The sequence below is a fragment of the Phocoena sinus genome, chromosome 16 (assembly GCF_008692025.1).
Source record: "Phocoena sinus isolate mPhoSin1 chromosome 16, mPhoSin1.pri, whole genome shotgun sequence".
Lineage (NCBI taxonomy): Eukaryota > Metazoa > Chordata > Mammalia > Artiodactyla > Phocoenidae > Phocoena > Phocoena sinus.
This window is the reverse complement of record NC_045778.1, coordinates 74,374,391-74,399,548: the sequence shown is the minus strand read 5'-3', so window position 1 is coordinate 74,399,548 and position 25,158 is coordinate 74,374,391. Positions and strand designations below refer to the sequence as shown.

Below are 25,158 nucleotides of genomic sequence, written 5' to 3'. Positions count from 1 at the left end.
GAGCCAGGATGTTCAACACAGCGTTGTCTACATCAACCAAAAACCAGAGACAGACCACTAATGTCCAACTCTAGTCTACTTATTGTATTAGATTATTTGCCTAATTTAATGGACTGTGTTGCAGATGCAGGGGAAGAAAAAACAATTTTCCCTCTACCATTCTGAGTTCTTGGCTGGGACCCCTATAACAAAAGACAAAAAAAATTAACAAGAGAAAAAGAATCAGAAATTTATTAACATGGATACCTCATATATACACAGGGGATACCCAGGGAAAAATGAGTAACTCGAAGCAGTGGCTTAGAACTCCAGCTTATATAGCATTCCCAATAAAGAGCAATGAATTAGTGAAGAAATGACAGGACAGATGAAAGAAGTTTTAGGCTTCTAAGGGCAGCAAACTGTGGGAAAGTCAATACATAGACGGAAACTAATGGTAGATAAAGGCTAACTGTGCAGTTTGTTATGGAGACTCCTCTGGTGCTGTCTCCAGTGACCAATCTCTGTCTTTCCTGGTAGAGAGGGGAGGAAGGACACCCTTGAAAGTTAATGCCCTGCTTTTAGGAAAACTGGGGGAGGGCAGGGAGCCTTTCCTGCGTCTGCCTCCTCTCAGTTGCCCTCTTCCCAAGATAATCTTTATGCCAATTTGGGGGCAGCATATTCTGTCACCATTCACAGCTATTAAAAAAGCAAGTTGGGGAAGAATATTTATTGGTATAGAAAGATGTTGAGGGTGTAATGTCAAGTGAAAAAGGCAGCCTATAAAATTTTATTTCGGACGAGGCATACCTTTTGTGCGTAAAAAGTATTCGTCTTACGGCATGAGTGGGGGGTTGGCAGAGCAGGAGAAGACCAAAAGAATACAAACCAAAATGTTAACTCTGGTTTTCTCTGGGTTGTAGGATCATAAATAATTCCATCTTCTTTCAATTTTTTTCTCTCTAGTAAGTTTCCTGCACTGAGCCTACACTTATCTCATAATTTTAAATAATCATTTATTTAAAGTAAAAAGAAAGAAGACTAGCAAGGATAATTTGTTTAAAAGCTGAGGTCCTGGAAGACCTCAGCTCGGAGGTGATGCAACCACACAAAGCAGCTAACCCCCCAAGAAGAGATGGGACGTAACTGAGCGTGGGGTCTGCACATGGGGAAACAGGCATGGCTCCACTAAGGACCCCTTACGAGAAGGCTGTGCAGACAGCTGTGGGCGTGGGCCCTGGACGGGGGGTGGGGGGTTGCCGCAGTGGAGACCTGGCAAAGCCTGGTGTGCGTCTGGACATTTAGTCAAACGCACACAAGGCCACACTACCCCACTGCCACCTTTGCCACCTCCCTGCTTGCTCCTACAAGAGGAACAATGACAGAGCCCAATGAGGGGTCTGCCATGCTTCCCAGGGAGCTGACACAGCTGCAAACCCACAGGGCGTCTCAATGCAGCTCCTGGCCTTTTCTTCATTGTGTTTCTTCCTGGGGATGAAAAGTTGTCTTCCATTTAGTGACACATGTTCTCCTGCAACTTTTCTTCCAAGCTTCTCTGTGCATCTAAAGGACAAGCCTTGGCTTCTGTCTTCCTGTATGCAGGCCCAGGGGGTCCCAGCTGGAAGAGCTCCTTCCTCCAGTAGATGAAAGTGTGACCTGAAGTCACCTCACCACAGTTACGTCATTCACTCAATTAATATTTCCTGAGCAGCTACTATGTGCCAGGTACACATCAGGGGTGGGAGACAGACTGGTGGACACAAAAATCAAGGGTTCTCCTCTTGAGAAGCTTGTAGTCAAGTGGGAAAATGCTTTCATAACCCAAGGCCACACGGAGAAATTGTGCCTGGACTTATTTATATCTGACATTGATTTGTACTTAGGACTTGACTCCGTTCAGTGTTAAATCGAACCCGGCTCAATCCAGAGTGAGCCCTGCTTTCTGATTTCCTGATGTAAGCAAGGACTTGTGATTTCCAGCATAACCAGCAGAAAAACCCAGAGCGATTTTCAAAACACCTTAGAAACAAACAAAAAAAACTGACAATGGGAATACTTCTTTCCTGAGCCCAGTCTTCACAAAGTTCTTTTCCCTTCTTTTTTTCAAACTTGAAATAATTAAACTTAGGGCTTCCCTGGTGGCGCAGTGGTTGAGAGTCCGTCTGCCGATGCAGGGGACACGGGTTCGTGCCCCGGTCTGGGAGGATCCCACATGCCGCGGAGCGGCTGGGCCCGTGAGCCATGGCCGCTGAGCCTGCGCGTCCGGAGCCTGTGCTCCGCAACGGGAGAGGCCACGGCAGTGAGAGGCCCGCGTACGGCACAAAAAAAAAAAAAAGAAAAAAAAAACATTAAACTTAATCCAAAAATTATTCAACATAACTTCAGATTCTCTAAGAAGGAAAAAGAAAAGCCTCAGGCAGTAATTCTAAGTGCTGACACAGCAGTGGGGAGGTTTTTTTTTTTTTTTTCTTTTTAAAAAAACACTGTTCTCCCGGATTAATTCAAAGCAGGCGGCTCACATTCTTGAGAAAATGAAAACCACAATTCACACTTTAGGCATAAAGTACACAGATAATTAATCAAGCTTCTTCCGAGGCTCCCGATGCTTTTTACGCTGCCTATTCCAAGGCAGGCACTATTTTCCAACAATGCCTGCTGACATCGAGGGAGAGGTTCCACTTGGTCAAGAAAGAAACAGTGATTACGATGAACTGAGACACATAATTCTTATAAACAAATGGCTCTCACAGGCAAGATAAGGTCAGGGTGATAAGAGGGCCATTGCAGAAGAGCACAGAAAAAGACATTTTGCTCTGAAGACGGGGCGAGAAGAAGGGAAGGGAAATTTCTAGACGAGCACCTGCAAATACGACGACAGCGGCTTACATCTGTGTTGTGCTCCTGCGTGCCAGGCACCACTCTGCGAGTATTTACACCCTGTCAGGTTCTGGCAGGTACTATTTCTATCCCCACTTTGCAGATCAGTAAACTGAAGGAGAGGTTAAAGTGACCCAAGCCAAGATGGAGGCAGCACTGGACGTCCGGCAGCCTGGGATCCTCAACCCTGGACTCAGGTGCACTACAGGTTTGTTGTGACCAAGATCCACGCCAGGCACGGTGGGCAGAAGGCCACTGTGTGGGAGACTCGGGACAAAGTAACCCCCCACCCAGCTGTAGCAGCAGAGCAATGGGAACAGAGAGCAGAGCCCGGCGGGCTTGGCCTCCAATTCCACCTCCACTACATACGCGCAAATGACCGCGGACACATCACTCCTCTCCCTGCATTTCACCCCGTACGCCCTGCAAAGTGAAGAAATGGCAGCACCCACATCATGCTGTACGGATGCGATGAGCTAACTGCCCACAGAGCATAAGAACGTCACCCGGCACAGGGTAAGCACTCGAAAAGAAAGCAGCTGTTATTTCTCACGGCAAAGCAGTTCCAAGGGCAGGCCCTGGGGCTGAAGAGCCAGCGGCAAGGTCTGCTGAGAGGAGGGCATGGCTGGCCGCCGGCAGAGCTGTTCCCTGATGTCTTCCACTCTACTTTGTCACCCCCCTCTGAGCACTGCCATTCTTCCACCCAAGTCCTCAACCCCAACTGCACCCCCGAACTCCTGGCGAGTCCTCTTGCACTGGCAGGTCCCCAGGCCAGAAAGACTGGTCCAGCTGTATCCCAATATCCACGGGCTCTGCTGTCCACTGGCGACATGACCTGGGCTAGTGAGGCATGTGGCATTCTTCATCTCTGTGTCCAGGGCCTGGCACAATGGGACACAGTCAATGTGCCTCTGAGGCTACAGGAGTGAAGGAATGGAGGGGATTTCAACGCTACCTTAAATGAGGGCAACGGCTCCCTTATATGTCATCCACTTCTGCTCCCAGGACAAGGGAACTGGACCAAAGAAAGCAGGTGTCACCATCTATAGATACTCTGCCCAAGGTACAGATATTCTGAGTGTAACATGTGGTGCGCCCCCCTCCCCCAGTTTTTAAAGCTGGACTTTGTAGAGAAAACACCTCCAGAAACACCCAACCCTGAACTTTAGGTTCCGTCCCTTGTCCTGACACTTAGAACAAAGTCCACAGGAAGCCTCAGGACAGGCTGGCCACGAGGAGCGGACACCACCCTTAGGCACGGCTGGCTCGTCATCTCATGTTCTTGCGGCCTGGGGACACCTCTCTCTCTCGTGTCCTGTGGAAGCGTGACAAATACGTGGGAGGGAGCTGTCAGGACTTTTTTTTCCGAGCTTGATCGAGATATAGTTGACATCGTGTATGTTTAAGGTGTGCAATGTGCTGGTTTGATAACGCATATACTGCAAAATGCTTGCTGCAGTAATGCCAATTAACACCTCCATCGTGTCACATAACCACCACTTCCTTTCTGTGAAGAGAACATTTAAGAGCTACTCTCTGAGCAACTTTCAAGTATATCGTATAGTATCATTAACTGTAACCACCATGCTGTACAGTAGATCCCCAGAATTTATCTATCTCATAACCGGAAGCAGGGGTGGGGAGGGGAGATGTTGGACAAAGATGTTGCTCCTTTTGAGCAATGGTGTGTTTTGATTTAAAAAAGAAGGCAGCTCCCCCGCTAGCTGCCCCTCAGAGGCTGTCGAGAAACAGCTGCATTCAAATGATCCTGACAGGATGGGGAAAAGACGATCCTAAGTGCGCAGGACCTGCGCCTTCTTAGGAACAGAGGAAGTCACACGCTGAGCAGTCCCTGGGGCCAGGAGTCAAGAGACTGTGGTTCTAGGTTCACCTCTACAGCTGAACAGGGAGGGTCTGATTAACGCCCTCTGTTTAAAAAAAACAAAGGAGGGGAAGACAGACGAGACAAGGTCTAGAGACTCTGCCAGGTCAGACACTGGGTAGAATATAATTCACTCCGTGGTGCCTTCTGGTAAAATGTCCGAGTTCCATTTGCTCAGTGTACGTCAATCCCCTTCACGTCCCTAACTTCACCGAGGTTGTCAGGGTCATTTAATTACCAGAAAGCCTCACCACCAGTCCCTTTTCTTCCCCTCTCTACCCAAATCTGATGTAAACTGTTCCATTGCATTAAACACTCAATTTAAATGTTTCACTGAAAGCACTCTCATCTCACTTATTAACAGCGTGACACTGGGTGAGTTCTTTAACCTCGCTAAGCCTTAGATTTCTCATCCAAAAATGTGAAGAATTATAAAATTCCTACCTCATAGTATCATTTGAAGATTTAAAGAGTAAACTGCCGTAGCACACTGCCTGGCATACAGTTAAGTGGTCAACAGATATTAGTTACTGCTATCATCATCACCATCACCATCCCTGGAGCCAAACAGCCCCCAGTTTGCTATGTTTAGGAAACAATAAAAGGATATTTTGCATCAGGAAAAAAACCAAAGTATCTTTGTTTCTTGTGGTTTTTCATAAATAAGGTATTAATATTTTTTAAATCTAATTTAATATGTTCTCATTACATGACTGAAGATATTTTCACTGGTCCACAAGACTGAATTAAAACACAATACATCCAGAACACCAACTATTTCCATCATCAAAGAAAAAAAAAAGATATATGTGGGACTTCTATATAACTCTATCATCAGTATTATATACATTTAGTCAGAGCTAATATATTTAGACAAGATATCACAGAAAAGCAAATTCTGAGCCAAGTCTTGGAAAATAGGATTTTAGCTAGGCAAAGAAGAGGCCACTTACATGACGACTCAGAAAACCATAAAAATATTCATGTGTGAAAGAATCAATGGATTTTAATATAATTTTAAATAGAAAAATGTAAACGTATCAAAGAAAAATATGAAAAATGTTTTTGTTTTTTTAATTAATTAATGTATTTATTTTTTGGCTGTGTTGGGTCTTCGTTTCTGTGCCAGGGCTTTCTCTAGCTGTGGCAAGCGGGGGCCACTCTTCATCGCGATGCGCGGGCCTCTCACTATCGCGGCCTCTCCATTTGCGGAGCACAGGCTCCAGACGCGCAGGCTCAGTAGCTGTGGCTCACGGGCCTGGTTGTTCGGCGGCATGTGGGATCTTCCCAGACCAGGGCTTGAACCCATGTCCCCTGCATTAGCAGGCAGGTTCTCAACCGCTGCGTCCCCAGGGAAGCCCTGAAAAATGTTTTTCAAAGAGACATCTAGTTCAAGATGGCTAATTGAACCCATACATTTTGTCTTCCTTCCCTCTCAAAACCTCCCTAAAAAGAATGAAAAACATAAAATCCAGAGCTAAGCTGAAGAGCCTCAAGGGGTGCCAATTAGCAAAGCAGAATATGAAAAAAATTAAGGAAAAGATAAAGCATAAAGCATATGGGAAGAAAGTAATGGATGATACAAGAAATGAGATACATCCCTGTTAAGGAGTTTAGACAGAGAGGGGTACACAAAACTGAATGTACAAATTTCCTTCAAATCACTAGCAAACTCAGAAATTGCAACATGCAGGAGACTACAAGGACCCCAATGGAAAGCAACAGTCACAGTCTAAAGAGTGAAGGAGAGACTTCAGCAGCTAGATAGTACGAGGAGATAGAGTTTGGAGATGAAGTTTCCCCAAGATACATTTTCTCCTGAAACCAGAAGGGCCAAACCATAGGAGTAAGAAACACATCCTAGGACTAAAGGATGCACCCTAGGATCTAAGGCAAAACCAAGATAGACTTACGCAAACACAGCCTAGAACCAAGGCTCCAAGGATTAAAGTGACCCAACAGTAAATTAACTGCATGCAAGAATAAAACTCAACACTCTTTAGAGGACAATAACAATCAAGCATCTCCACAATGTCTGATTCAGTGTCTAATATACAATTAAAAATTACTACACAAGCAAGGAAGCAGGAGAATGTGACCCATAATCAACAGAAAAAAAAATAATAAAATAACCATGGATCATCCTAATGCTGGGAATAGCAGAAAAGGACTTTCTACTATAAATATGTTTAATTCTAGGGAAAGGTGAAAAGAATAGGTGGACAGGCGGATAACATCACAAAGAAACTAAAACTCTAAAAAAAGAATCTAAGGGAAACTATATAACTGAAAAAAATGAACATTTGAAATAAAACATTTATGACATGGGCTTACCAGAGAAAAAATAGATACAGCAGAATAAAGAATTCGTGAATTTGAAGAAATGTCAATAGATATTATCTTAAACTAAGTCACAGGGAAGAAATTTTTTTTTTAAAAAATGGAACAGATTATCCAAGACCTGTGGAGCAATATCAAATTGTCTGATACATGTGTAATAGAAGAACCAGAAGGAGAGGAGACAGAGAGTGGGGCAAAAGAAACATTTGAAAAACTATGTTTTGAGAATAATTAATTGATGAAGGACATCAAACCATAGCTCCAAGAATCTCCATGAACCCAAGCAGGAAAAATACAAATGAGACCAACTTAGACACATCATAGCCAAACTACTGGAAACCAAAAATAAAGTCTTAAAATCAGCTAACAGGAAAAACATGTGGCATTTAGGAAAGTGACAAAAACAGGGGCAGCTGACTTCTCATCAGAAATAATAAAATCTACAAGACAATTCAAAGCCAACTCTGAAGTACTGAAAGAAAACTGTCTATCTAGAATTCTATATCCAACAAAAATATTTCAAAAGTAAAGGCAAAATAAAGACAAAACGAAAGCCAAGAGAATTCATTCCTGGCAAACCTACCCTACAAGAAATGCTAAAGGAAGTTATCCAGGCTGAAGGGATATAATCCTAAAGGGAAAACCGAATACGAAAAGAAGAAATAAAGAGTACTGGAAATGGTAGATATGTAGGTAAATCTATTTTAAAAATTTAATTTCTGTTAAAGCACATCGATTGCTAAAGACGAAATTTAAATGTTTTATGGGACTTATACATAAAAGTGAAATCTATGACAATGTACCAAAGACATGGGGAAAAAACGCTTTTGAAAGATTTTTACATTGTATGTGAAATGGTGTAATATTGACTTCATGGTGACAAGTAAAAAAAATGCATATTGTAATGTGTAGAGAACCCACTAAAAATTTTTAAGAGAGGTAAAACTACAATACAATAAAGGAGATAAAGTGGGGTACAGTAAGTCCTCTACATATGAACCTTCAAGTTGCGAACTTTCAAAGATGCGAATGTGCATTCCACCAACAACAGGCATGAGTGACATTGCATCTTGCCCTCTGTCTCGTATTGCTGACCATCCTTCAGCTCTACCATCTCCCATCTCCCCTCGCTCCGCCAGTCAGTAACTCTTCTTGCCTGTTCACTCGATGCCAGCCCCTATATGCCAGCTGTTGTACTGGACTACTGTACTTTTCAAGGTACTGTACTGTAAGATTAAAAATGTTTTCTTAATTCTTTGTGTTTGTTTTTATGTATTATTTGTGTGAAAAGTATTATAAACCTATTACAGTACAGTATTATATAGCCAATTGTGTTAGTTGGGTACCTAGGCTAACTTTGTTGGACTTAGGAACGCGCTATTGGAAGAAACTCGTTCGTATGTAGGGGATTTACTGTAGCAGCAAGTGTTTGATTAGCCTAAAAGAAGAAAGAAAAAGAAGAACAAGAACAGATGGAACAAATAAAAATCAAATAGCAAGGTGGTAGGCTTAAACCCCACCATATCAACTGCATTAACTGTAAATGACTTAACCACTCCAATTAAATGGCAGAGACTGGCCAGACTGGATAAAACTAAAAGGTACAACTAAAAGCTGTTTACAAGAGTCATACATTAAACATAAAAATACCGATAGGTTGAAAGTAAAAGGACTGAAAAATACATTCTGTGCAGACATTAATCTCAAGAAAGATAATGTAGCTATATATTAATATTAGATAAAGTAGACTTTAAGATAAGGAATATTAACACAAAGATAGAAACTTCATAATAATAAAATGTTCAATTCATCAGAAGGAAAGAAAATTTAAGAACACTAACTAGAAGTGTAGACGTAGCAATTTGACTTCCAAATCACTAAAGGAAAAAATGGGAGGTAGCAAGGAAAACTTAAGCTATTAAGCTAAAGCAAGAAACAAAAGGGGAAAAAACACAGAAATGAAGCACCACTTAAAGAAAACAGAGAATAAGTTGGCAGCAATACGATGAAATATTAGTTATCTCAAAAAATGTGAAAGCTTTAATTACCCCAGTTTGATAGAGGGAGCATATCTTCACATTAAAAAGAACAAATTAAAAAGAACAAATTTAAAAGAGTAAGGATTTGAATATCACAGCTAACTTGCTTTAATATATTTAGAGGTTTGTACCCACCATACAGAAACTATTCATTATGTTCAAACTATATAAATTTACAAAAATTTACACTGTATGGAAATTTAAAAATTGACTATGTACGTGGCCATACAGAAAATCATAACAAATTATAAAACACAGAAATCACGCGAGCCACAGCCTCTGATCGCAATTCAATGAAACTATTTTAGCACTATAATTACCCCCATATTTAAGACTAGGGAACTGAAGCACAGAGAGATAAAGAAACCTGCCCAGGTTCACATAACTAGTAAATAGCAGATCAGTGCTTTGAACTCAGGCATCCTGGCTTTGGATCCTGTAGTCTAAACCATCATCCTATGTCCCTTTTCGGGGAGAAGGGGCCATTTCCCCTCAGATATCTCAATAAACTATAAAACTACAATAATTAAAATGTTATATTGAGCAACCAGGCAAACAGATAATCAGAATAGTATTCACTTGCAATCCACGGATATATGGAAGCTTGTATGTGATTAAGATGTCACTGAGAAAACAATGTCTATTTCATAATTGACAAACCACATGCAAGAAAAAAGTTAAGTTCTCTACCTCACTCCATAAATTTTAAAAAATTCTCATACATTAAAGAATTAAAATTAAAGAATAAAAGTATACTAAGCAAAACAGAAGAATATTTCTGTTTTAGATGAGAACGGACTTTCTAAATAGAAGAGAAACTCTGAAACCATAAAGGAAAAGACTGATATATTTAACTACATCATCAAAATGTGCGCAATAACAGAAATTGCAAAGAAACTTAAAAGTCAACCACAGAGGAAAAGTGTTTGCAACTTATGAAATAAAAGGTCAACAACTCTAAGGAATAAAGCGCTGCTACACATCAGTAAGATAAATTTGAAGATCCAATAAAAGCACGGATAAAGGGAAATACAAGATATTTCACCTAAAAAAATACAAATTTCCAATACATGAGTGAAAAGATATAAATGTCATATTCTCTCCCATGGTAGAAATATAAAACATTAATAATATCCAACATTGGCAAGAATGTCAAAAAGCAGACACCTTTGAACTATTGGTAGAATGTAAACCAACAGTTTGGGTGGCAATTTGGCAGTACCCATCAAAATTCAAAATACATGTGGCCTTTGACTCAGAAATTTCATTTGCACAAGTTTATGACAATAGTACTTCAACAGGTACATTACAATATATGCACAACTGCCATGCTGTTTGTCATAACAAAAGATGAAAACACCCTATAACTCCTTGTATAGGTTAATCAGTTGAACACCACGCAGCCAGCAAAAAGAACAAGTAGATCTATAGAGATAGAAAATATCTCCAAGATATCAATACATTAAGTAAAAAAAAAATTACTATAGATAAAATGTGTTCTCAGTTTTTAAAATATATAAATATGTGTTTAAAAGTTTAACTTTAAAAAGTGAAGGGAATGGAAATGGCAGAGGTAACTGACGGAGTTCAGGAAAACTTACACTTTTTGTACTGTTTTAATTTTTAAAACTATTTTATAATCTTAAAATAATGTTCAAGTGAGGAAAAACACATTCATTCCCATCACATTCACTTTTGTGTTATCCTTTCTAATATTTGCCCAAATCAGATATATTTCCAATAGTCTGGAAATATGATATATTCTTTATAGTGCTTTCTTTAACTGTTATATCATAAAACTTTACCCTGATTTTCAAAATGATTATTTTAATAGCTATATAGTATTTCTTTGTATCCATAATTTATGAAACCATTCTTCAAATGTTGACTACTTGAGTTTTATTTTTATTTGACAAGTATATTTACTTTGCTTTGTATGAAACACAGTAATGAACATCTTTATACATGAGGATTTAGGATTTTGCACTTCTTACATCAGTGTTTCAACATATTTTTTAAGAGTTCTAAGTCAAAGGACAGGAATAACTTTATGACTGTCTATGCATTGCAATATTGCTCTTCAAAACGGTTATGTCCTTTTACAATTCCACCTGCAGCATCTGATCATATCCGTTTCACCTTGCACATCCTGCGTGTTAATTCTTACCTTCTGATTTTCCTTTATTTTAGTTGATATGAAATATAGGAGGGTTAATTTTTGACACATTCCCACTTCAGATATTTCTAAAACAATCACAAAACAATCATCCAGTATCCTGTCTAGGATATTTCATTAGCTTCTTTTTTTCCCCATAACAGGAAAAATCTAGATCAATTTTTCTAATTATGTGTGAACGTAATAAATGTTTACTGTAAAATAATTACACAACAAATGGTATAAAGAAAAAAGCAAATATTATATAATCCCATCAGCCTGAAATAATCACCATTAAGATTTTGTTGTTTATCTTTATAGCTATTTTCTTACAGACATAGATACAAATTGATTTTATTAATTAACACATTACAGTAGCCTTATGCATACTTATGTAACCTGCTTTTTATCACTTCACAGTTTATGGATATCCTCCAAGCTAACAAATAGTTATCTACATTATCTACAAAACTACTTTCAGTGGCTGCATTCGTTCATTGTAGTCCATAAAAAGCTTGTGCTAATCTATATGCAATATATTTTATTGTTTTTAGACACATATTTTGCACTTCTATGGAAATCGAAGATTTAAACAAGATTGGTTATTTGTATTTTTGTTAGTTCCCTGTTCTGTAAGCTGTCCTTTTTGGTTTTTTTTTTGGAAAAGCTCTTTTCTTCTCATACTGATTGGTTAAGAGTTCTCTGTATTTGAGAAGCATTAACTCTAAACTCTGGAAATTAGGACAACAGTATCACTTCTTGGGGTGGGGGCTGCAAAGATTAAGTCATCTAGGGTGTGACAAGTGCCTAGTACAAAGCTAGCACACTGTTAGTGTTGAAACTTGTTTCCTTTAACCAAGATGGAGAAACAGGTCTATTAAAGGATACCTACACATACACACATATCAACCACTTCTCTTTCTCAATGGCTTCTTGGACAATTATTCAGAACACTTTCCCAAACTTCCTAAATCCCAGTTCCCGGTTCATCGCTGTTGTGGCACTGAAAGCTACACTCATTATTACATTGTGACATTAGATATCTTTTATTGACCTGTATCTCGGCCTCCCCATAGGAAGGAAGAGAGATGGAGGAAGGAAAGGAGATTGGCTTAAACAACTACCATGTGTCACATGTTACATACCTTCATCTTTAAGCCTCCTGGGCAGATATCTTGTCCCCACTTTACAGATGAGGAAGCTGAGGCACATCTTTATCATCAGCAGTCAGGATTGAACTCCAAAGCCCATGAGCTGACTTTGGTGCCATGCTGCCCACCCTGCTGCAGAGTAGGGACCCAGTTCTAGGCATCCTCATGTCATTCACCAGGGCCACCACATACTTTACACAAAGTAACTGACCAACGAATGGAGACTAAAGCAGCATACAGACTGCAGCTCTCTTTCAGAATTTGAGACAGACGAACCAAATCCTCTTTAAAAACCTCAGATGAGTAACTTAGCATTTCCACTCCTCAGGACATACGCCACAGGAATTACAAATATGTTCATTAAAAACAAAAACAGCGGGCTTCCCTGGTGGCGCAGTGGTTGAGAGTCCGCCTGCCGATGCAGGGGACACGGGTTCATGCCCCGGTCCGGGAGGATCCCACATGCCGCAGAGCGGCTGGGCCCGTGAGCCATGGCCGCTGGGCCTGTGCGTCCGGAGCCTGTGCTCCGCAACGGGAGAGGCCACAGCAGTGAGAGGCCCACGTACCGAAAAAAAAAAAAAAAAAAAAAAAAAAAAAAAAAAAAAAAAAACAAAAGCAGCATTATGCTTAATAGCCAAACCCATAAATAACCCGAATATCCATAAATGATATGCATAAAATGAGTGAATGAAGAGGTACCGTCATGCAATGACATGCTCTACGGCAAAGAAAATTAACTAACTGCAGCTATGCACGACGTGGATGAGTCTCAAAAGAAGCCGGGAACAAAACCCAAAAAAGCCACAGAAAAAAGTACACACTGCATGATGCCACCTACACGGAGTTCAAAAATGCTGTTAGAAGTCAGAGTGATGGAGACCCTCAGGGTGGCAGAAGGGGGCTCAGAGGGTGGAAGGTATTCTGGGCAGCTGTACAATTATGAATCATACGCTTTTCTTTGTGTATATTATTTTTAGGTTGGACTAAAATGAAATTCCCGTTTCTGTAGGTCAAAACAGTCAAATATCAGCAATTTTATATGTTTCAAACTAATATTTCAATAAAAACACATTTTAAAAACCCTCTGGAAAAGGAGAAAGAAATATCTAGCATTGATTAGCAGACTGCACCCTCTCTGAAAACCAACCTAGATGCTCCTGCAGCTTCTGACCCTGTTTCTTGCTACTTTGCTTTTGCTGAAGACATAGTAACAACTTGTGCCTCACCTTGGCGGGACAATTTTTCACAGTCACATATTAAAAGACTGTGATGAAGCCGTCCCCGGGCTCCACAGACCCAGCCCATCCCGGCTTCCTGCTCACCCATCCCGGGCATCTCCAAGTCCTGTACGAATTCACTTCCTCACTGTGAACCAGTGTTTCTAATTCATCCACAGAACACTAAGATTATATGTTTTAAAGAAGCAATATTACTAAGATGATTTTCATATTTAAAAACACAATCACAGAAAAATAGAGGTACGGAGCTTTTCCAAGCCTTGTGTGGGTCATAAAAGGCATAATCTTTATAACTAATTGAGATAACTTTCTCCAAAAGCTATGAAACTAATGATCTCCTTTTATGGTGTTATAAGCATTTATCTCCCTGTGGAAAAACATCAACAATTCTCAGAATTCTGGGTACAGCCGACTCATTTTATAGTGGCAAATAATATTTCAAACAGAAGGATGCTCCATTTATCAGATAACAAAGCAGACGCCTTCCCGGGTGGGGGAGAAGTGCTGGGCATACTTGGTCCAGCATGCACCAGCTGGGGGTGGAGAGGGTGTCTGATGGAAGACTGTCTGCACCAGGCTTTTAGCGGAACTCTGTATGGTGAACACAGACTGAGAAGTAAATGATATGAACGCAGACTCAGAAGTAAATGATGGGAACACAGCATTTTCCTTACACATTATCAAATGCTGTTAGGCTGACAACACTTCTGATTTCAATGTCCTAGAATCACTGCTGTAAAAGGCCAGCAATTTGTCACCATTGAGAAGCTACAGGGCTGAGATACCCCCTGCCACCTTCCATCAGACAGACAGCAGCCCACGCTGAGAAATGGGGGTACAGCTCACTGAATGAACTCATGGCAAGTTACATACCTCACTTTGGGGGACTAAAAGGAATCATCTGAAATATATTTAAAAGTCTATTATTTTATAGAAATCCCGTAGTAAATCATTTGTAATAAGAGTATCATTAGCTACCTATGGCATTTCTTTTTAGTGTATATTATGGCTTCATCTTAATAAAAGGATAATAATAATCACATTACCATTTGTTGAGACTCTCTCGTTTAATACTTGCAAGGCTTACATCCATGGATGCAGTTGATACTCCTGTCGAACAGATGGAGAAGCACAGACTGAAGCAGGATAAATACTTTGCTAAAAGGCTCACACAGCTAAGTGGCAAAACCAGGATTCAAGCCCCGGTAACCCAGTGCCAGAGGCCATGACTGTGACCACTACGCTACACTGCCATCCTCAGACACTACATATAAGTAACAGGAATTCACAAGAGTGGGAAGAAGACACCTAATTGTTGGTGTATGTACTGCAGGCACTCACAGCACCTTATTAACCCAATGAAGCAGGAACTATTCCCACTTACCCCATGAAAACACTGAGGTTCAGAGACTTTAGGAAACTTGCTACTTAGTGGCAGAACCAAAATCCAAACCCAGACCTTCCAGCTCCAAAGCCCAAGGTCTAACACTTACACTTTGCCTCAAACAACTCTCTCTAGAGAGGGAGCAAAATTATTACAGGTGTATTAGTTAGATACAACAGAACAGACGTTTGCTACTGGAGCTAATCAGTCCCCAAATGCAAAAGTTTCCTTCTGTTCCACAGAGCTCACCTCCAATAGCAGCTGTCCTGCTGTTGGCATCTGGCAGCTCTGCCATCTCAAGACAGAGCTCCACGCTCGCCATCAACAGAGAAGGACAATGACAGGCCACTAAACGGGAATGATGTTGCCTCAACCTGGAGGTGACACCTGTCACTCTTCCCATGTTCCCTATGGTCCCACCTAAAGGCAGGGGTTTGGGAGCGTTGGTCTTCCATGTAGCCAGAAAGGAGAAAAGGACTAGAGGCAACACTTGACCACAAGAGGGTCTCAAGCTACTGTAAACTGCACATCCGCAGTCCCCAAACGTGGTGGAGAGAAGGCTCACCTGTTGAAAATGCAGATTCCCGGGGCTCCACTCCATAGGTTGATCCAGGTAAGTCTGAACTGAGCCCCAGGTAATCCAGGTGCAGGTGGTCAGCAGACTGCCCTTCAGGAAGCCTTGCTCTGGATAGATGCAAAACACTCAGAGGCCTATAAACACAATCAGCGGAAACTGAGTGCCCTCTGGGGAGCTCTCCCGAGGTGCCGACCACCCAAGGCCCAGGTGGGAGAATGCGGAAAGCAAAGAAGACAGACATGCAGACTCCAGACGTGTAACCCGCACAGAAGGCGGAATAAACCATGGGCTCCTGGAGAGCACAGAGGGGCCCAGCGGCGGCGGCAGAGCTGTGCACGGTCACTCCCAGAAGGAAACAGGGCCTAGGTGCCCAAGGGAACTGCCGTTACCCCGCACTAGGCATGTATCTGATCACGGTGCTTTTTTGTTTCAAACTTCCCAGGGCTCCCCAGTGAGTGCCTACAAGGGAACGTCCACGCTTCCTGACAGGGCACTGAGACCATCCACGTTCTTGTCCCAGGATCACTTCCTGCCCCTCTTACCACCCACATGTTGTGCTAAAGCCACACGTGGTGACCCGATCCCACCCAAAATGTGCCTCCAGGCTTCTGCTCCAGGACACTCTGTCTGCAGGAATGTCTTTGGGCCCAGGCGCTCTGCACCTACCATGCACTGCTCAACACTCAGGTGAGAGAGGTCAGCTCTAAGCAACCTTCCCTGGCAACTGTCTCTCCTTGTCATTCCTCCTAGGACTAATTAATTCCTCCAAGTAAAACTGAACACTCTGCTCCACCTACCATAACCATCCCCCACCTAGAGTCTTAAACTGGACTCTTAGGGGTAATGAAGAAAGATCTGCTAGCTACTGCCGATATTCCAAACATCCTCCTGACAGCCAAGGCCCTGGAGCAAGTCACCTGAACCGGCTAAAGTGCCAAGTTTCCTTGTGCCTGTTTGGAATTATACATACTGAAGTTTACTAATGATAGAGAAAGAAAATTACTACAACTGCAGGCACCTAGAAGAGGCCAAATATGCATCTGCCGACTGGATGGGGAGGCAGCGGGATAACAAATAGTGGTGCCTGGTGTGCTTGCTCTGCCAGGCTTCGAGCTCCTTGGAGGCACCCGGCCTTCAGTCTCCAACCATCCCTGGCACCTGCACACGCCTCCTGCATAAGAAGAGCTCAAAGAAGGATGCTAGGTGGATCTGAGGTGAGGCAACACTGTTCCCTGAGCAGCCTGGCATCCTAAGCAGACCCCCAGCTCCTGGAAGGACATGCCAGACAGGGAGCCTCCAGGAACCACAGAGAGGGAGAGAGAGAAGGAGGGAGGGATGGAGGCACAGAGGGAGAGATTGAAGACCACAGGTCCTGCCTAGAGGCCCCTTTGCTCTTACTTAGGGACTGCGGGAAAGGCAGAGAGAAGGTGCACCCACGGGCTCATTCCGTCCTGCTGCCACCCAAGACGCCAGCAGGGGTTCTCTGAGTGTTTTTTTTGGACCTGCTAAAGCCAGCACTGGACCTCTAGGCCCACAAGCCTCCCAGCACTAAATTCAGCCTCAAAGCTACACATCATAATTTGATTTATCCTAAACATTGATTCCTCAAACCAATTTATTTCCTTTTAGGTTAAACTTTATGTGCCAGCCCTAATTTTCGTTACTCGTTACTGATTTTCTTCTCAGTGGTTTGAGCTTCTCAGCCAGGACCAAGTACTTTTCGGGTGCTCTATGGAGAGTGTCCCATGGAAAGCCTCCTCTTGGAATCCTGAATCATCAAACCTCAGCACTAAGCCTCATCTACAGACAGAGAACCAGTTCCTTAAGAGAACAAGGGAAAGCAGATATCCCTACTACCTATGGAACCAAAAACGCATTGCATTAGCACTAACCTCAAATCTCTGGGAGCACGTGGGCACTGGGTGGAGGGAGTCTACTCTTATGCAGAGCAAATCTGATCAGAGAACAAGTGTATCCACAGATGATGTTCCCCCAGAGGCACAAGTTTGCAAAGACGTAAGGTATTCCCCCCCCCCCCAAAGATTATTCTCTTATCCTGAGAAATAAAGTAGCTATACCAAGCAGAACCAGATAGTATCAGCTAAGCTGGACCCCACAGCAGAGCAACTGGATTCGGCTTGCCCGGAGGGACTTTCTAAGCCTACTGGAGTGAAGCCCTGCTACTGAGACCACCACCTTCATAAGCAGAGGGGAGTTCAAGCCACTGAAGCTTGCCATCAGACCAGCGCCGGCAAAAGGAAGAATAAAACTCCCCTCGAAAGTCAGCCTCTGTCATCTCGCCAGAAGCTTATCTGAGAAAACAAAGGGTCATCTGTATCTGTGTGCTCCAAACCGGTTCTTCCAGAAGTCGTTATCTGCCTGATGATAACAGCATCTGAGCTTCCAAGGTTCCCAGGGAGTCTTGCACAGATACCAAAGCTGGTCTTTGCAGGTAAAAGAGCCACAGTTGGACTCACTGTTAATATTTCCAATTTGATATGAAACCAGGGGATCATCCAAAAATGCCATCAGCGCCCAAGAGTATCCCTTTGGGTGATAGCAGATCCCCCAGTAAGTAATTCATACAAAGGGGAAGTTTGGAGAAAAGAATATGAACTACCTGGTTTTTACAGAACATCCTTAGAGGAAGCAAGAAGCACATAAAATAACAATTATCAAAAATTCCCAAATCCACTGCATAGACCATTCATTATATATTTGTAAACATCTCGAGAATGTCTGGGGGGGCGTTTGAAGGGATATCTGAAAATAATACAAATATTTACATATTATTGGACCCTTTTTTTATCTGACAATTCCCAGTGGCAATCAAAAGAGGCTGCGTACTTTATTTCAGTGTTACTCACACAAACGTCCCCCCAACAAATGGTAAATTCTACTGTGCACTGAGCACTATTTTATCATTTCTATCACACAGTAATTTAACGGGGCTTAGCCTATCTGCCAGCTGGAAATTGTCCCCAACTGACCACAAGGCAAGTACTAGTTTTAATGTATATTCCAAAGGTAGAAAAATAGATTAAGAGGAGGGAAAAGTGTTTTCTGTTTTCCCAAGTGCATCAGGACACATCCGAAGTTCTCTTTCCTTCTTCCCACTGAGTAACACTAGTGTTTAGTCAGAAGCTAGGAGAGGGGTCTTTTCTGCATCTGGAGGAGCTCACGGCTTGTTCTGGCGGTGTGAATAAACACTCTAGATGAATCTCGCCCCTCATAAAGAAAAACATGCAAGAAAGGGCATTTCTTTGTATGTGTATACCCTGGGCTGCACGGAATAGAAGTCATCTCACAGTCTCCCACCTGCCACCAATGACTCCATATCCGGGGCAGAAATCCAGAGAGGGGCCTCCTGTTTGGAATAGCTCAGTGGGCTTTAAAAAGAAGTCAAATCCATAAAGTTCATGCAACTTAAATATGCAAAATGTGTCTGAAAACAGCCATGGGCACAGGAAGACAGAGAACCTGACCCCCTAATGGAGGGACAAGTGTAGATGGTGGGTGCCTAGATGACAGGAGATGACAGGAGGCTGTGAAGTGGGTCTGAGCTGGTGTTCTGGGCTTGGATCTGAAAGGCAGCGACGCGACAGGGGCCGGGAGGCGGGCGGCGGGTCCCCGGGGCGCACCGGGGCTCAGACGTCTCTGAGAGAACCTGCGCCAGCGCCCCCTCCGAGACCGCTCTTTCCGGGCACCCACTGCTCGGGGCCCCACCGGGCGTTCCGCTGCTGCCCTAAGCGGATACGGACTCGGCACAGATCTCCGGGCGTACGAAGCCCGCACCCCAGGGCTGCGGCCCCGGACTTCCGAGCCTCAGCAGCAACAGTTTTCCAGCGGGAGAACTACCGCAAACGCCTCCAGGGAAAACGCTCACCCGGACCCGCGGCGCCAAAGCCAGGGACGCGCACGCGGCGGGCAATGAGCGATGCGGCTAGGAGCGAAGGCTGCGAATGTCGGGCTCGGAAGATCACACACAAGGAGAAACTTCCCGAGGACACCAACGAGGGTCGCGTCTGCGTCCAGGGAAGCAGCCAGAATCCCCCGGCAGGTGGTGCGGAGCCGGTGAAAGGCGCAAGCGAGGGGACCCGAGCGGCAGCCGGAGCCGCTCCCCGGCGCGACGCGGGTGACGGGAACAGGTCCCAGCCTCGCGCACGCGGGTCCCTTCACGCCCAGAGTCCCAGGAGGGAGACCGGGAGGGTCTCTCTTGGTCCCCTAGGACACACCCCTAGCGCGGAAAGGGGCCCTCGAATCCTGGCCCCGGCGGGACGCAAACAAACTTGGGGCGCCGAGACGCTCGGTCCGTGGATCCCCGAGTCCGGACATCCCCGCCCGCGGCGCGCCACTACTTACACGAAGACCCCGAAAAGCAGGGCTCGGACCCCGATCTCGATGGCCAGTTCTCGCATGGTGAGGCCGGAGCAGCTCCCGCGGCGGCTGCGGCTGGTGCTATCCGCGGCTCCCCCGCAGCTCGGCCGGCGCCGGCTCTTCAGACCCGGGGCGGCGAGGGAGGCGCGCTCCAGGCCGCGGGCGGGGGCGGGGGGCGGGCGCCCGGAGGGGCGGGCAGCGGGGAGGGCTCAGCCCAAACCTCCTGCCTGAGGCTCCGGGGCTCAGGGACGCCGCGCTGGCCGCTCCCAACGCTCCCGGCCCCGAGTGGAGGACGCCTCGGGGACTTCCCGCTCCCCTGCGCCGGTCACCGCCTCCGCGTCCTGAGCCCTCGCCGTGCGCTCGCAGCCAGGCAAGGGGAAGCCCGGGGAAGCCCGGCCGCCGCCGCCGCCGCCGCCTCCCCTGCGCGCTCCCCGCCAGTGGGCGGCCCCTGGGCTCGGCGCCCGGGCAGCGCGCTCCCTGGGATCGGCCTGCGGCCCGTCTCCTCGCTCGGCCCCTGACTCTCGCTCTCGGGTCTCTCGTTCCCTGGCACACGCACGCACGTGGGCAGGTAGTAGAAGAGCGCTTTGGGAATTCTCTCCTGTTCGTGCCAGCCAGCGCTTCCTCCCATCCGTTTTCTGCCCTTCCCACCCACATCTTTCTAACCTGGAATCATTTCTTTTTTTCTAGGAAGTCCCCCCGAGATTACTCGCAGGCTTTGCTTTGCCCTCAGGAAGAGCCAGCCACACTCCAGCGTCCTGGCACAGACTGAGCAAAGGCGAGCCTGACTCCTCGCCATGCCACCAGCGCCAGGCCAGGGGACCCCTCCCGCGCAGCCCCCAGCAGCTTTGGACCGCGCTGTGAAATGTGAAAAAAAGAGACTGGCACAGTCCCTACCCCAGCCGTCAGTGTCGCTCATCGCTGACACAGCACTGTCATCAGCACCCGAGGCAGCAGGGGCTGCAGGGAGGACCAGAAGCCTCATCCTCAGGGTCCAGAGTCAAAGGCCAGATCCTCACTGGTGACCTGAGGGTCGGGACCTCAAGCCAGAGCCCAGCGAGGGTTAGGCTTTGCTTTCCCATCACCTGTCAGGACTGTGTATAGTCCTCAGAATTTGCACTTGTCTTTATTAATTTAAACCAAATGGACATTCAAGATGCAAAACTCATATTAACCATAACCATTAGGTTGTCTCTGGGGAGCCCAGATCTCTTTCTGGGTTTTGTGAGCTGGGAAAATGGATTCGAATGTGGTTCCTGGGAATGAGGAATAGCCCAGCCTCGGACAAGAGGGAGAGTAGGAAGAAAGAAGACCTTAGGAGGAGGCCTTAAGCATCAGCAAAGGGCAAAGAGACCCTACCTCCAAAGGGACATATGATGGATCCAAGATTCCTGAGCCAAGACATCTCAGGATCTAGGAAAGAAAGGCAGACAGGTGAGGACCAATCCTGGCTCTGTGTGGAAGGGACTCCATCCCGGGAGCCCCAGAGGCAGGAACTGTATCTAGTTAGCTTGTCACTGTATACACAATGCCTGGCACACTGTGCTTGGTAAGTATTCGGTGAATGAATGAATGAATGAATGGACTATATAAATCAGTCACGTGGGGTGTCAGATGTGGATAGAGTAGGAAGGACTTGGAGGAAGGAGGTGTGGGTCTGTCTCCTCTGTGCCTTGGGCCCTACAACTACCTGGACACAACTGGACTGGGTTGTGGTGTAGGAGAGCCCATAGTAACTCAGTGAACTCTAATGACCCAGATCCGAGACTGTCAGGTGGCCAGATTCCAGATTACTAACAAGAGCCCATGATATTAACACATCACTTACCTATAAGCATCAACTGAGCACAGCCTCTGCAAAGCCATGTGTTGGGAGTTAGGATTCATAATCCAAATCTGCCCTCAAGGAGACAGGCAGACAAGGAACCATGAAGAAACATTAAGGAACTATGCAAAGCAGTACCAATCAGTCCCAAAGGAGTGCTTCAGAAAACTGGATCACTCAGAGATCAGGGTTGGAGTCATTCCTTTGGTCTGGGGAGGCCAGAGCACAAAGCCTTGTCAAGGAGAGTTGGTTCTTAAAAGGCAAAGGAAATTCCAAGTGAGGGCAAAAGCACAAGTAGGTGAAGCGAGCAGAAGGTGGAAGGGGTTTGGAGAGCAGAGTGGATTGACCTCGTGGCAGAGCTGAAGGTTAAATTCATGGTGGAGACCTAACTGTGTTGGTCCTGCCCACCAGGAACTGTTATCAAGATCACAGAATTAGGGACTTCCCTGGTGGCACAGTGGTTGGGAATCCACCTGCCAATGCAGGGGACACGGGTTCGAGCCCTGGTCTGGGAGGATCCCACATGCTGTGGAGCAACTAAGCCCGTGTGCCATGGCTGCTAAGCCTGCACTCTAGAGCCCACAAGCCACAAATACTGAGCCCGCATGCCACAACTACTGAAGCCCGTGCACCTAGAGCCTATGCTCCACAACAAGAGAAGCCACCACAATGAGAGGTCCACGCACTGCAGCGAAGAGTAGCCCCTGGTCGACACAACTAGAGAAGGTCCGTGTGCAGCAACGAAGACCCAATGCAACCAAAAGTAAATAAATAAAATTGATTCTTTAAAAAAAAAAGATCACAGAATTAGAATCTTTGTGCAACATTTTCTTGATCATTTCTTGCTTGTATTAGAGATGCCTAGAGAAGGAGTTTGAAAGCGCATGTGACCTCACTGCTGCCATCATGAAGAAGTGACTTTGAAACACAGATCTAAAGAGCTGCCCAGTTCAACTCCCTATCTGATGCTTGAACCGATTCTGTGCTCTCCCCACAACGTGGTCATCCTGTACGTATTGGAAATCCTGCCACTGATAAAGAATTCACCCTTGAGGGAGCTTGTACCCTCTTCAGACAGCTCTGTTGAAATCTCTTCCTTAAAGGGAATCACAACAAAACGCCGTCCTGTAACTTATATCAATGCATTAGTCCTGCTCCGCCTGCTCCCGCCCCCTGCCTGCTAGCTGCACAGAACTGACACCGTCAGAACTTCTGGGGTGCCAAGGAACAGATGGCTCAACCCAAATTCATTAAAAAAAAAAAAAAAAAGAAGAAGAAGAAGAATTTGAAAGTTCAGGGGAAGATCAAGCTTCAAGCACAGCTGGATTCAGGATCTAAGCAATGTCACCAGGACTTGATTCTTTCTACCTCTGCTCTGTCTGCACTGTATTGGCTTCAGTCTCGGGTTCCTGGTAGTTACAAGATGATTGCCAGAAATCCAGCTTTCCATGCTCTCAGGATCAAATTTAACGGGAAAGACCTCTACCTTGATGCCAGCAGTCCCAACAAAAGTGTCACTGAATGTCACTGGCACTGCCCAGCCCTGAAGCGATCACCATGGTCTGGGTATCATGATGGCTTGATTGTCTCAGGCCTGGGTCACATGCTTCATCCCTAAGCTGGGAGTGGAACCTTCACCCAGTGCCCCTGAGCTGACAATGGGAGAAAGTGGACCCACAAATACAGGGCTGATGCTTTGGAGGAGGGAAAACATTAGAGGTAGAGCAAACTAACATAGGCCAGGATACCCCCCCTTCCATGCCACAACCGTGCAGATTGCAGAAAACCAGTGTGCTTCCCTGAGTTCTTGTTCTGCCCCTCAGTCTTTAACCAGTAGAGGAGTTATCCACCATAAGGCTGCCCTACCTCTGCTTTGTCATGCAGACTCACAGAACTGCCTTTAAACAAAGCTTCAATGTCACCCAGAGGCTCCTCTTCAGCTGCCCGGTCCCTTCCATCTCCACGCCTTTTGGCAACTAATCCCCTTTCTTGTTTACCAAAGCCCGCTGTCAAGGGAAAGCTCGAGCCTTGTTCATTACATAAACCTGCATCAGGACATTCCATGGTGTGTCTGTCCGTCTCTCTCTCTCTCACACAGAGAATTTATTATTTAAGTCAGGTCCCTCTGGAAGGGCAGTCCCCATGAAAGGGACTAAAGATGCCATCCTCGGTGTCCCAAATCCCACAAAGCGGGAGGCCACTCCCATGGGTGTGGGGTGGCCAGCTCCAGCAGCTGTCCAGCTGTGAACGTGTGCCGGAGAGTAGAGACCCTCAAAGTGCCACGGTGCCGCAGCAGCGCAGGCATGAGTGGACAAGCGAGTGAAGTAAAAGCAGGTTACAAAGAGCAATCCAGCCAGGTGCCCAGCTTGGCAGCCCCTGCTGGGTCTTCAGAAGACTCCCATGGAACGTGATGAGTTCTCTAGAGAAGGAAGCGCGGGTCAGAGGCTCTAGCAGTCTCAGAAACGTTCTATCATAAGAAATAAACACGCCAATCCCTTACCAAGATAGAGTGAGCACCATAACTGTAAAATGTGAGATTGATCTTTGAAAAATCACTTCAGAATGTAGACACTCGAATGGGTGCAGCTTCCCTCAATGCCTCTGTGGCTGCACACATTTTCAAAGTGCCACTTGGGGAAAATCTCTCATATTTCATATTGAGCTTATGGGCATGCCAAGAAAATCACCTGCATCCCGTCGTAGTCATGCCTCTGCTGTTGGATTTTTTCTTTAAATTCCCAAATGGTATTGTCCAGTATGAGGATCCCATATCGATCAGATTTTTGGCTCTTTCTAAAAACCAAAGCCACTTTCAGAAAACACAAATTTGCAACCATTTCTTATGATGTCATTTCCAAAAGTTATACTTTGTATCTCAATGATACCCACCTAGCTGCTCTAAGAGTGTGGCCTGGAAACAGGTAGCCAGCATGGTGATCCTTCCTTCCCTATGGAGACCCACACATCCAGGCTTTCCACTGTGGTTGCCTGGTATGAACCACTGGTATGATGTGCCTAAAACACCAGGGGTCAAAAGAGGAATTTCAGAAGAGGTCATCAAGTTCAACTTGGTTCATGAATATCTTCCACAAGGGTCTCAATAAATATCTGTCTGCTTGAACACCTCAAGGGATGAGGAACTCACTCACTGCTCATTCCATCTCTGGAGAGACCTATTGTCATTGACGTTTGAGTAGAAACAGACTTGACTGTAGCCTACATCCATGGCTCCAAATTGTGCTTTGGGGACCACACAGAATACATTCGATGCCTATTCTTCTATGTTACGGCTCTTTCATTATTCTACAACTGGAAAGGAAGAGAGATAGAGATAAGA

General features: G+C 45.1%; 1 protein-coding gene across 1 annotated transcript in view; it reads right to left on the bottom strand.

Moving 5' to 3' along the window:
- PLPP4 (phospholipid phosphatase 4) overlaps window positions 1–20,099 on the bottom strand; it is a 127,605-nt gene extending 107,506 nt beyond the window's left edge. Inside the window, 1 exon segment of the mRNA XM_032608590.1 lies at window positions 19,985–20,099. Within this exon segment, the coding sequence (XP_032464481.1) occupies window positions 19,985–20,040 (56 nt within the window). The 5' untranslated portion in view covers window positions 20,041–20,099.
- Window positions 20,100–25,158: the final 5,059 nt, after the last annotated feature.